General features: G+C 52.9%; 1 protein-coding gene across 1 annotated transcript in view; it reads left to right on the top strand.

Annotated features, from left to right (window-relative positions):
• Nucleotides 1-2,263, top strand: part of C11H11orf68 (chromosome 11 C11orf68 homolog) — a 2,867-nt gene extending 604 nt beyond the window's left edge. Inside the window, exons 2-3 of the mRNA XM_021685262.2 lie at nucleotides 16-129; nucleotides 862-2,263. Of these exons, the coding sequence (XP_021540937.2) occupies nucleotides 16-129; nucleotides 862-1,618 (871 nt within the window). The 3' untranslated portion in view covers nucleotides 1,619-2,263. The remainder of the gene's footprint in view (nucleotides 1-15; nucleotides 130-861) is intronic.
• Nucleotides 2,264-12,615: the final 10,352 nt, after the last annotated feature.

The raw sequence follows: 12,615 nt of genomic DNA on the forward strand, positions 1-12,615 counted from the left end.
AAAAAAAAAAAAAAGCGGCGGCGGCGGCGGCGGCGGCGGCGGCGGCGGCGGCGCAGACGGCGCAGAGCCCCGGCAGGAGCGGAGCCGGGCGCGGGGCTGGGCCGGCGCCGAGCGCGGCGAAGGCCGGAGGTGACGGCGGGGCTGCGGGAGGGGGCAGGGCAGGGCTGGGCGGGGGCGCGGCTCGGGCTGTGGGCGCTAATGGCGGGCGCGGCTGGCCCGAGGCTGGCGCTCTCGTAGGCTCTAACAAGCCTGCGTTCCAGGCTGGCGCTCTCGTAGGCTCTACCAAGCCTGGGTTCCAGGCCGGCCACCGCCCCATTGGCCTTGGACTGGTCACTGCCCTTTCTGGGCATCAATGTGCTCGTCTTCAAGTGGGCCCGACAGCGCCATCCTCGAAGGTCTGGCCCTACTGGGCCTGCCTCGATGCTAGGCGAACGTGCGCTTCTTTGCCTCCCTTCGTTAAATCCCAGCTCTCGGGATCCTTGCCAGTTATTGTCAGGGCCAGGAGGTGTAGCGGGGCTGCTTGCTCCCACACCTGAATTCACATTTCGGCCTTGTCACTCGTTGCAGGTGTGACCTTGGGTAAGTCACTTCTCTCTGAGCTTCAGTTTTCCGGTCTGTAAATCGGGGAGAGTGGTAATAAGATCATCAACAACCTTTATGCAGCGCTTACTCCACCTCAGGCGTTTAATGCTCAACAGCTCTAGGGGACAGGAACAGTTGTCCTTTGTAAAGATGCACCTGAGGCATGGACGTTAAGTCCTGCCCAAGGCCACCGAGTTTAGCCCATTGGCTGCACCTGGTACGGCCCAGCAAACTGTAGTTGTGTCCTGGGCCTCCCCTAACTCCGTTCCTTCACAGCAGGATGGAGCCAGGTGAAGAGATGGAGGAGGAAGACTCTCCAGGCGGCCGTGAGGATGGCTTCACTGCTGAGCACCTGGCCGCAGAGGCCATGGCAGCTGACATGGACCCCTGGCTGGTGTTTGATGCCCGAACCACACCTGCTGCCGAGCTGGATGCCTGGTTGGCCAAGTACCCACCATCCCAAGTTACTCGCTATGGGGACCCTGGCTCGCCCAACTCTGAGCCTGTGGGCTGGATTGCAGCATATGGGCAGGGCTATGTCCCCAACTCGGGTGATGTGCAGGGCCTGCAGGCAGCCTGGGAAGCTCTGCAGACCAGCGGGCGGCCCATCACACCGAGTACCCTGCGCCAGCTGGCCATCACCCATCATGTGCTCTCTGGCAAGTGGCTGATACACCTGGCACCTGGCTTCAAGCTGGACCACGCCTGGGCTGGCATTGCTCGGGCTGTGGTCGAGGGCCGGCTTCAGGTGGCCAAGGTGAGCCCACGGGCCAGGGAGGGTGGGCGCCAGGTCATCTGTGTTTACACGGATGACTTTACGGACCGCTTGGGTGTACTGGAGGCAGATGCTGCCATCCGTGCGGCAGGCATTAAGTGCCTGCTCACCTACAAGCCTGACGTCTACACCTACCTGGGCATCTACCGGGCCAACCGCTGGCACCTCTGCCCCACTCTCTATGAGAGTCGTTTTCAGCTGGGGGGCAGTACCCGCGGCTCCCGTGTGCTGGACCGCGCCAACAATGTGGAACTAACCTAGTGTGGCCAAGGCGGGGAGACCACCTATTGCCCCTTTCCCCCCGCTCCCTGCTAGGGTTGGATCCTCCCATCTTCCTCCTCTTTGTTCCAAGGAGTTTGAGCCCCCTAGCTCTGAGGACTACGCCAATCGGGAACTGCCTGCATCTTCGATCCCTTTGAACTCTTGCCCTCCGTTCAGGGCTGACTCAAGTCCCCACCAGCTGGAGGCTCTGGCTCCCTGAGGGCCGGACCCTCAGCCTCTCTTTTCACTGCTGCTCCCCTCTGTCATCCAGGACCACAGGCTGGGTACAGATTCCCAGGAGGAGAGCCTTCCTTGGCCACCCTCATCCCCAGCTGTACCTCCCTCTCCTCCTGAATCCTTTCCTTCTCCTCCCTCACAAGAGAGAAAAATTAGTGCTTCCAGTCCCTCTTGGAGCCTTCAGTCCAAGGGGCAAAGGCCCTGCAGGCCTAAGCATGCTATTTTGTTGGGGGGGAGGGGGTGATTGTACCCACTCAGCCCTTGGCAGAGAGAAGGGGTGCCAGGGCCATGGACATGGGGCCTGCCCCTCCCTGCCACCTCATACAGCCTGCACCACCTTCCTTCCTTCCTTTACTACCTTGACATGTGCCTGCTCCTGGCATTTCAATAAAACCCAGTTTGGGTGTGTGTCTTGAGTGTTTTTTAAAATACTGGTTACCTGCTTTGGTTGCTGGGGAGAGGCAGGGCCAGGAGAGACTGCTTCTCTGCCCTAAGTGGGTACCCCTAACTGCCCCCAGTAATAAGATTCGCCTCATTGCCAAGGCTGGGAACCTCTCTGAGAGCCTCTGCAAAGCCAGTCCTGCTTCCCCTCCACCCCAAGAATCAGAATCAGTTTCTCAGTGGTTTCCCATAAATCTAGGGGCTTGACCCAGCAAAGTCTGAGCACAGGGTGTATTTGTGTCAGTTAGAGAAAGGTACCCTCTTGCTCCTGGCATTTCTAGGTTAGGGAATATGGTCTGGTGAGCGGAGGATGGGCTAGACTTCGGCCGCCTGGGTTGGACGTCCTTACGCAGTAAACAACCTGCACAACCATAAGGAACTCTGGAAGCGCTCTCGTTTAGACTCACTTCTCCCGCCCTGACTGTCCTGGGCCACTGGACAGTTTGCATAGCACTTCCATATGTCTTAATTTAAGTCTCACAACCTGCTTTGGAGATGTTGGTCCCATTGTGTGTTCAAGGAAATAGAAGCCAAGAGGGAAAAGGAGTTCTCTCAGGGTCATGCAGTGAGTTGGGCAGAGTAGGACTTAACACCCTGGCCCCTGCCTCCTCCTCAGACTGTTACCCAGGGCCTCACCCACCATGAGTTCTTCACAACCCACAAGGCACATTCACTCACATGATGTGGGCAGCACCACTGTAATCTGGGAGTCTGGCTCCAACATCCCCCAACCCTGTGCCCGGCCCTGGCCTTGATTGGAGGCCAGGGTTTCTGGCAAGGAGCCCCTTGGGACGCTGCTCTCGTGCCATGCCGGAGCTGACTCAGCCTCCAGCAGCCTCACCAAATTGGAATTTGGAGCAGGGAGCGGAGATGCCACTGGGCTGACTGGGTGGAAATAGGTGAGTCATGAGATGCTGGCTCAGCCCCCTCCCCAGCTTCCTCCTCACCCCAAGTTTCCCCAGGGCTGAGTTCCCTCAGCCCAGCCCTGGGAAGTCCCAGAGCTAGGTGGTCTCTGACTTGGAGCCCATTGCCCTGCCTCCCTCAGACAAGCAATGCTTTGCACTTGACCAAATCGGGCCAAGGCTTGGGGGGATCCTGCCGGGCCCTGATGGGTCCCGCAAAGCAGCCCAGGTGGTATCAACAGCACCTGATTCTCCTTTCCTAACAAAGCATTTCACACACTTCCCTCTCTCTTCCATCCTCATGGCCCTGCCTTAGCCCACTCCTCACTCTCACACCACTGCAGCTTGCCTCCTCTGCCTCATTGCCTCCCACCGACCCCATCTCTCCCCCTACAGCCAGCTCTCCTGCAGAGCTACCCGTGCCCCTCTCCTCAAAACCCTTCCGTTGGGGCGCCTGGGTGGCTCAGTTGTTTAAGCGGCTGCCTTTGGCTCAGGTCATGATCCCAGGGTCCTGGGATAGAGACCTGCATCAGGCTCTCTCTTCAGTGGGGAGCCTGCTTCCCCCCCTCCCTCTGTCTGCTGCTTCCCCTGCTTGTGCTCTTTCTCTCTCTGTCAAATAAATAAATAAATAAAATCTTAAAAAACAAAACAAAACAAAAAAACCCTTCCGTGGTTCCCCGTAGCCTGCAATATAGAGTCCACTCTCTTGAGGCAGCCATGACCCTAGACCCCTGCCAAGCCCCAGCTTCCCTCAGGTGCCCCTTCCTGCCTGTGCTCACCCCACTGGAGCCAACTGGCACTTCCTTCACCCCTTGGCATGCAGCCCTGGGCCTCAGGACGTTCCTTCTGCTTGAACACCTGTCATTCAGCAAGGATCGGGAGGTTACTTATATAATCACTCGATTGATGCCTATCTCTTGCTGGTCCCTAAGCCATATGCCCAGACTGTGGGGCTTAGTGAAAGCAAGAACAACATCTAAATCTCAGCCCTATCCCCAGAGCCTAGCACAGTGCTTGGCCAGAGCAACCTCTCCATAAATTAACTAAAATCCAAATCCAAATTTCAATTCAAATCCAGTCCCTACCTGTTCCTCTGGACTCCTCTCCTTCATTCTCTGCTTCACCCTTCTTGTTCCAGAAGCATGAGCTGCCTGTTGTTTTCTTGCAGGCATGCTGGCCTTTCTCACTTTTGTGTCTTGCTCACGCTGTCACCTCCATTTGGTGTGCCTGACCCTCACATGCTTTCCTGGCTGAACACATGTCACACCTACCAGCCCATCCTCCCAGAGATTTGTCCTTCCCCATTCATCCACACCCCAAGCTCCCATAACACCCACCCCGCTGTGGCTCTCATCTGTGTGTCTGGGGACCCCCGCAAGGACAGTGGCTCCACTTTATCCTGCAGGGTGTCTTCAGGGTCCAGCATAGGACCTGGCCTAGCACAAGTGCCAAATAAACATTATTGAATAAATGAGTGATTGAATGAAAGTCACTCTCTGTCTCCGGGCGTGTTTCCTCATTCTGTTCATAACAAGAGCGAGGCACTGTGCTGAGTGTTTCCCTCCATCATCTCATCAAAGTCTCACCTGGCTCTGTTATTATTGCTGTTTTGCAGAAAAGGAAACGGAGGCCCAAAGAGGTGCAGTAATTGGTTCCAGGTTACAAAGCCGTAAGTGAGAGAGCCAAGATTTGAATCCAGGTCATCCAACCCCAGAGCGCCTGATGGCATTGTTGAGCCCCGCACTATAGGAAAGTGCTGTTGGGGGCGCCTGGGTGGCTCAGATGGTTAAGAGTCTGCCTTTGGCTCAGGTCATGATCCCAGAGTCCTGGGATCGAGTCCCGTATCGGGTTCCCTGCTCAGTGGGGAGCCTGCTTCTCCCTCTGCCTCTCTCTCTGTGTCTCTTATGAATAAATAAAATCTTTAAAAAAAAAAAAAAAAGGAAAGTGCTCTTGGAGTGAGGAGCTGCAACGATAAATAAGCCCCATCAAGGACTTAGGACCTGACTTGTAAACTACACAAGTTAGGTCCTCAGAACTGCCGGAGAGGACAGACTGGGCCAAGACTAAGATTCCCATTTTACTGATGGAGAAACTGAGACCCAGAGAGTACAGTGACTAAGCCTACCTGGGCAGGAAGGATCTCCCAGGCCTATGGTAAAGACTGCTTCCCTACCAGGCCAGGGACTCCCCAGGATCCACCCCCTCAGGCTGGCAGGGGATTCTTCCCTGTTTGGAGTAAGGAAACAGCCCAGGCCCAGGGTGGGCTAGGCTGAGTAAACTTGGACAAGCCCCTATGCTCAGCCCTCTTTTATAAAACCACATAAAGGATGACTGAGGCCAGGGAAAGGAGACCCCCCCACACACAATCTACCTCCTCCCACTCACATGTCCTGTGTACCCCAAACCTCAGGGAGGAGGCTCTAGAGGGGCTGGCTGGGGAATGGGGAGAATATCTACCTGACCCCTGATCTCAGCTGGGGCTAGGGGGCTGAGCCAGAGAAGACAGGAAACAGCTGAGTTGGGAGAAAGTTTTAGCCAGGGTTTTGGTGAGGTTTGGGGAATTTTCCCAGCAGGGCAACTGCACCCCACTCCCGCCCACTGGGAGGGGCCCTGGCAGGGACGAGGCTTGGGTCACACAGCTGATTCATCCAGGGAGGGAAACTCCCCACTTCTCTGACGCGCATCCCCCAGACACTGAGGGGGTAACCTGAGGGCACACAGCCCAGAGACCCACTGAACCCATTTTCCCTTGATTATTGGCTTCCCACCAGGGCATGAAAACCCCCCGGCTGGACAGAGGGACAGAGTCAGGCAGTGGGGCACGGTATGGGGCAGCTTCCCAGGGAATGACCTCAGAGACTGGAGCCAAAGCAATGGCCACACAAAGGGTGCCCTGGCCCCCTCCCCTCACCCACTTGTTTAGCTGAGGACACTGGGGGTCAGATAGTAAGAGTGAACGGGCACGTGACCTAGTCGGTACCTGGCACTCCTCCAAGCAGTTTGCATGCATTAATGCATTTTGGTCCTCACAGCCCTCATTTTACTGAGGAAGGAATTGCAGACAGAAGAGGTAAAGTAACTTGGCCGTGGTCAAGGCTAGAAACACTCTGGCAGCCTCCACAACTCCCCTAAAATGTTCATACACACCCCTGTGGCAGGGAGCTGTGTCCCCGGTCACTGAGCAGCTCTGGCTCCTGGGAACTCTAGAGGACAGACATGTCACCCACTGGGCCCTGGCTCCTCCCAGGCTCAAAAGAGAAAGCTTGTCCCGCAGGGGGAGAAAAAAATCAGTCAAACCCCCAGGGGCCAGGAGAGGGCAGAGAAGCATTCCCGCCAAAATCTTCCTCTCTTAAGGCTTTGACTCCTTTCCAAAGCCCCATCCTTTCCTCCGGAGCCAGAGCCTCCCTTTCCGGTCTGCCAGCCCGGCTCCCCTCCCTGACACCACACATACACACTCACGCAGGAACACACGGGCACTGGCGTGCACGCTGAGTCCAGCCTCCAGACCCCTGCCCCTCGGCCGGGCAGGCTGGGGTCCTGCCAGGTGTTGGAGGGGCCCTGAGAGTTGGGGCTTTTTGAGGCATGGCCAAAGGCCCTCCACAGGCAAGTTCTGCCCCATCTGGCTCCCACTCACAGGCCGCATGACTCACCCCCTCGCCCCCCATGACTCAGTTTACATGGGTGCCCAGAGGTTCTCCCAGCGAGGGTGGGGTGATTTATTGGCCCAGCCTAGGCCTGCCAGCCTTTTATGCCAGGACGAGCGTTTCATCCCCCTCCTGGCCCGGAGCAGGATCTGGCACCCTGGAGCCCAGGGGTGGGGGTAGGCCTCAGGTCCAGGACTGTGAGGAGAGCCCAATAACTGGGTGACAGGCCCTAACTGTCCTGGGCTTAGGTCTGCAGGGAGCAGGAACTGCTCCAAGAAACCTAAGGGGTGAGGCTGAGCGGGCAGAGCCGTCCTGAGCACTGACAGCAGGACCCCTGATGCCCTCCATGCAGAGGGAATGGTCCACATGGCACAAAACTCGACGGCATGAAAATGCTAACACTTACTGAGCCCTTCTACAGGAAACCAGTCCTGTGCTAAGTGCCATCCACATCTAATCTCATTTACTCCCCCAACAACCCTGAAAAGCAGGTACAAACATTATATTATTTTCACAATGAGGAGACTGAGGCATAGGGAAGTTAAAAGAATGGCCCAGGTCACACAGCCAGAAAGCGGCTGAGCTGGGGCTCGAACCCAGGCCACCTGACTCCAGAACTCTTATGGTTATCCTCTGCTGCTTCCCCAAACTGTGCTGGTTGGAGCAGAGGTGAGGGACCCGGGGGTCTGCCCTGCCCCTCCCCCAGGTGGATCTCCACTGAAACTCCTGGTTTTAGGGCTTACAGTGTGTAAATTACTCACCTGCAAGAAGAGAAAACTGAGGCTCCCAGAGGAAAAGGGGCTGGCCTGAGGTTGCAGAACAGATCAGAGATGCAGGTGGCTGGGACCATGTCTTTGATGCTCTCTAGGATGCCCTGGGCTGGAGAGGTGGCTGGTGGGGGAGGGAAACCCAGGACAAGAGTGGGGACATGGTAGCCCTGTCCCTGACTCCTGCTTAATCCAGCCCCTTTCTTCTCTGGAGCCTCAGGGTCCTCATCTGCCTCATGGGGACAGGCCTGCCATCGCAACAGGGTGGCATGAGCCTCAAAGGACAGCAGAGGGACAGGCCCCTGTGCATGCTCAAACAGTAGGCCCTGGAAACAGCAGCCCAGCCCCCACTTGTACCTCATCCTCTTCCTCGCCCGGGCCCCACCACATGACTCCCTCTGACCTTGAGAGCCTGGAGGGCCAGGCCCAGAAGACCTTCCCACAAGGGACTCCAGCCCCCTCTTCCCTAGATTCCAGCCTCAGCGAACTGGGCACAGGTCACTTCCCTGTTCAAACACCACTCAGGGGTCCCCTTGTCTCCCAGCCCAAGTCAAGTTCCTCGGCGGGGCATTCAAGGACCCTGGCTTAGGCCTCACTCTGCCCACCCTTCCAGCTCACAGCCCAACACACATTCCACCACATGCTCTGGACCTCAGCGTCCCCAGGCCTTTGTGCCCACCGACTTCAACCCCAGGAACAGCTCCCCCAACCTCACCTACTCCCCTGCCAGGAAGCCTGCCCTCCCCCTGGTGGGAAAGAATCCTTCCTTCCTGGGGCTTCCTGTAGTGCCCCCTGGTGCTCTCCAGCTCTGGTCCCCCAGCATTGCCGACCTACTGCCAGGGCTGTTTTCCTCCGTGTCGGATCACCTCTCGGCGCTGTAAGTGTCCTGGGGCCAAGACCAAGTCTTTAATCATCCCTACCTCCCCCACGGCTGGCTCCATTCGACTTTATATTCAGTTAATTCAGGACAATGGATATAGAAACTGGTCCATCATGCAATGGGGTCGGACTCAGCAATCAAAAGGAGTGAGCTGCTGCTCCGCACATCCAGGTGAGTCTCAGACCTAATGGTGTGAGTCAGAAGGCAGACACAAAAGAGCTCGAACTATAGGCTTCCACTGATGTGAAAGTCCAAAGAGACCGAACTAATCTGTGGCAGTAGAACTGAGATAAGTGACTTCCTGTGGGAAGGGGGAGAGAATGACTGCAAAGAGGCAGGAGAGAACTTTTTTGGGGGGGTGGTGGTGGAAATGTTCTATATCTTGATTTGAACATGCTCACAGGTATCTAAAATGATCAAACAACCAACCAATACATGGTATTGAATGTAAAATATAGTTCAACGAAGTAGGCTTTTTTTTTTTAGTGGGGCAGATCTACATATACTTCGTGGAAGGATTTCCAAGATACAAGAAAACAAAAAAGCAAGGAGAAAACAGGATGCAGAGCAGGCGACCTTCTGGGTAAAAAAGATACACAAGAAGGTGGTCACACCAGAGTGTGGTTTCCACCGTGTACCCTTGTGTAGCTTCTGGATCTTGAAGCATGTAAAAGTACTACCTAGTAAAAGAGAAATGCAATGAAAAATTAAAAAATAGAAGGCAAAGTAAAAAATAAGGATCATGTTTTAAAATAACTTAAGGGCCACCTGGGTGGCTTAGTTGGTTGAGCATCTGCCTTCAGCTCAGGTCCATGTACCCTGTGACCTAATAAGTCCACCCCTGGGACTTATCCTGGAGAAATAAGTGCGATCGGCCACCGAAGGACACATCCGTTTATACGAAGTTCAAGAACAGGCAAAAGTCATCAATGATGCTAGAAGTCAGAATAGTGGTACCCATGGGTGGGGAGTGGTGATTGAGGGGGGCCACAAGGAGCTTGGGAGCTGCTAGAAATGTCCTCTATCATGATGAGGGCAGTAGCTACACGGGTTTACATACATGTAACAAGTCATTGAGCTGAACACGTTGGATGAGCGCACTTCACTAGATGTATATTAAACTTCAATTTAGCCAGGAACCAAAATATAAGAACCAAAATTATAAAACAATTAGAAGAAAACATAGGGGTAAATGTTCAAATTTGGCAGTAGATTCATAGCTCTGACACTGGAAGAATGAGCAACAAAAGAAAAAACAGAGATTGGACTTCATAAAAATTTAAAAAACTTTTGTGCATCAAAGGGTGTTCTGAAGGGGCACCTGGGTGGCTCAGTCGTTAAGCGTCTGCCTTCCGCTCAGGTCATGATCCCAGGGTCCTGGGATCAAGCCCCGCTTTGGGCTCCCTGCTCAGCGGGAAGCCTGCTTCTCCCTCTCCGATTCCCCTTGCTTGTGTTCCCTCTCTCGCTGTGTCTCTCTCTGTCAAATAAATAAATAAAATCTTTAAAAAAAAAAAAAGGGTGTTCTGAAAAATGTGAAAAGACAACCTACAGAATGGGAGAAAATATCTGCAGATCATATTTTTAATAAGGGTTTGCTAGCCAGAATATATGAAGAACTCTTATAATTCAACAACCACACACACACACACACACACACACACACACACACAAACAATTAGGGGTGCCTGGCTGGCTCAGTCCGTAAAACATGGGACTCTTGATCTCAGGTTGTGAATTCAAGCCCTACATTGGGCATGGAGCCAACTTAAAAAAAAATTAGAAATGGGCAGAGGACTTGAATAGACATTCGTCCCTAAAGTATATATAAATAGCAAAAAAGCACATGAAAAGATATTCATCATTAAGGAACATGGTCTGTTATTAAGGAAACGCAAATTAAAACACAATGAGATACCACATCACACCCTCTAGGATGTCTTTCATTTCAAAAACGGAAATAATAAATGTTGGCAAGGATGTGGGCAAATTAGAACCCTCATACACTGCCAGTAGGAATGTAAAATGGTGCAACCGCTTTGTAAAACAGTCTGGCAGTTTTTCACAAGGTGAAACAGAGAATTACCATATGAGCCAGCAATTCTACTCTTAGGTACATACCCAAAATAAATGAAACATATGTCCACACAAAAACTTGTACACAAATGTCTATAGCAGCCTTAGTCATAATACCCCAAAAGGAGAAACATTCAAATGTCCATCAACTTATGAATAAATAAATAATTGGTATATCCATACAATAGAATATTATTCAGCAATAAAAAAGAACAGAGTATTTATACATACAACAACATAAATGAGCCTGGAAAACATGCTAAGGGAAAGAAACCAGATGTAGAAGGTCACATTTGGTATGATTCCATTTATATGAAATGTACAAAATAGGCAAATCCATAGAGACAGAAAGAGGATTAGTGGTTCCCAGGAAATGCGATTGGGAGTGATTTCTTCATGGGAAGGGGATGATTTTCTGGTATAATAAAAAAGTTTTGAAAACTAGAGAGAAGTGGTGGTTGCACAACATTGTGAATGCACAAAATTCTATTGAAGTCTATGCTTTAAAATGGTTAATTGTATGTTATGTAAATTTCAACCTCATTTATAAAATAAATAAACTTCAATTTAAAAGGTGAATGGAGGGGCCGCTGGGTGGCTCAGTCGGTTAAGCAGCTGCCTTCAGCTCAGGTCATATTCCCAGAGTCCTGGGATCGAGCCCCGCATTGGGCTCCCTGCTCAGCGGGAAGTCAGCTTCTCCCTCTGCCTTGTTCAATCTCTCTATGTCTCTGTCAAATAAATAAATAAAATCTTTTAAAAAAAGTGAATGGAGGGGTGCCTGAGTGGCTCAGTGGGTTAAGCGTCCAACTCTTGATTTCAGTTCAGGTCATGATCACAGGGTCCTGGGATCAAGCCCAAGTAGGGCTCTATGCTCAGTGGGAAGTCAGCTTAAGGATTTCCCTCCCTCTCCCTCTGCACCATCCCCCCAATCTCTCTCTCTCAAATAAATAAATACATCTTTAAAAAAATAATAAGTGAATGGAAAATGAAACGCATAAACATCACCTCACATCCTAGGGGCACTGACAAGAACTTGCTGGGTGCCAAGCACACTCATCCATCGCCTCCATTTGCCTCACTGCAGCCCCAAGAGATGGGCATTCTCTGGAGCTCAGGGAGGGAAGTGACTGAGCCAGGCTCACACAAGGTGCCAAGGGACAGTGCCCTAGTTTCTCAGACCTCTGGGCCCCCGGACTCCTGCAATCACGGTGGCCCCTTGGGAATCTCGCCTGGCCTCCCTGGGTGGGAGCTGGTGAGGTCAGTGGCCAGGAACGTTTCTGCAGCCGCGAAGCAGAAGTTAGTGACTGAGGAGCTTGGAATGTGCTGCCTCTGAAAGGTCCTCCTTGTGGCTCCACCAACGGTTAGGGCAGGAAGGGACTTTCAGAACCACGCAATCACACACACACACACACACACACACAGATTTGAGACCTGAGCCCCTGAGCTCAGTCACTGCCCCAGGATGCTGGGGGGAGTGGGACAGGGTGGTGTTTCTGGATCAGGCAGATGTATGCAGTCGAGGCTGACCTGTGTCAGTCCTCACATGTGCCACCACCAGACCGCCTTTGTCACCTTGACCCATCCAACTTGGGCTCAGCCAAAGAGTTCAAACATCAGTTAGTGTGTGTGTGCTGCATGACTGCCTTGGAATGTGATCAGAACCCCAAGGGCTCCCACTTCTGGAGCTTTTTATTAACATGTGTATTTGTTTTTGCTGTGGTTTTTTTTAAGATTTTATATATTTATTTGACAGAGAGAGATAGCGAGAGCAGGAACACAAGCAGGGGGAGTGGGAGAGGGAGAAGCAGGCTTCCCAGTGAGCAGGGAGCCCAATGTGGGGCTCGATCCCAGGACCCTGGGATCATGACCCAAGCCGAAGGCAGACGCTCAGTGAATGAGCCACCCAGGCATCCCTGGTTTTGCTATTTGTCAAGTTCTTACTATATGCCGGGCTAAACATGTGATGTTATTTTATTTCTATTCTGTAACAACCCTGACATGTAGATTGTGTGTCTCATCTAGATCATACAGCTGGTGAGCAGCCTAACCAAAA

The sequence above is a fragment of the Neomonachus schauinslandi genome, chromosome 11 (assembly GCF_002201575.2).
Source record: "Neomonachus schauinslandi chromosome 11, ASM220157v2, whole genome shotgun sequence".
NCBI lineage: Eukaryota > Metazoa > Chordata > Mammalia > Carnivora > Phocidae > Neomonachus > Neomonachus schauinslandi.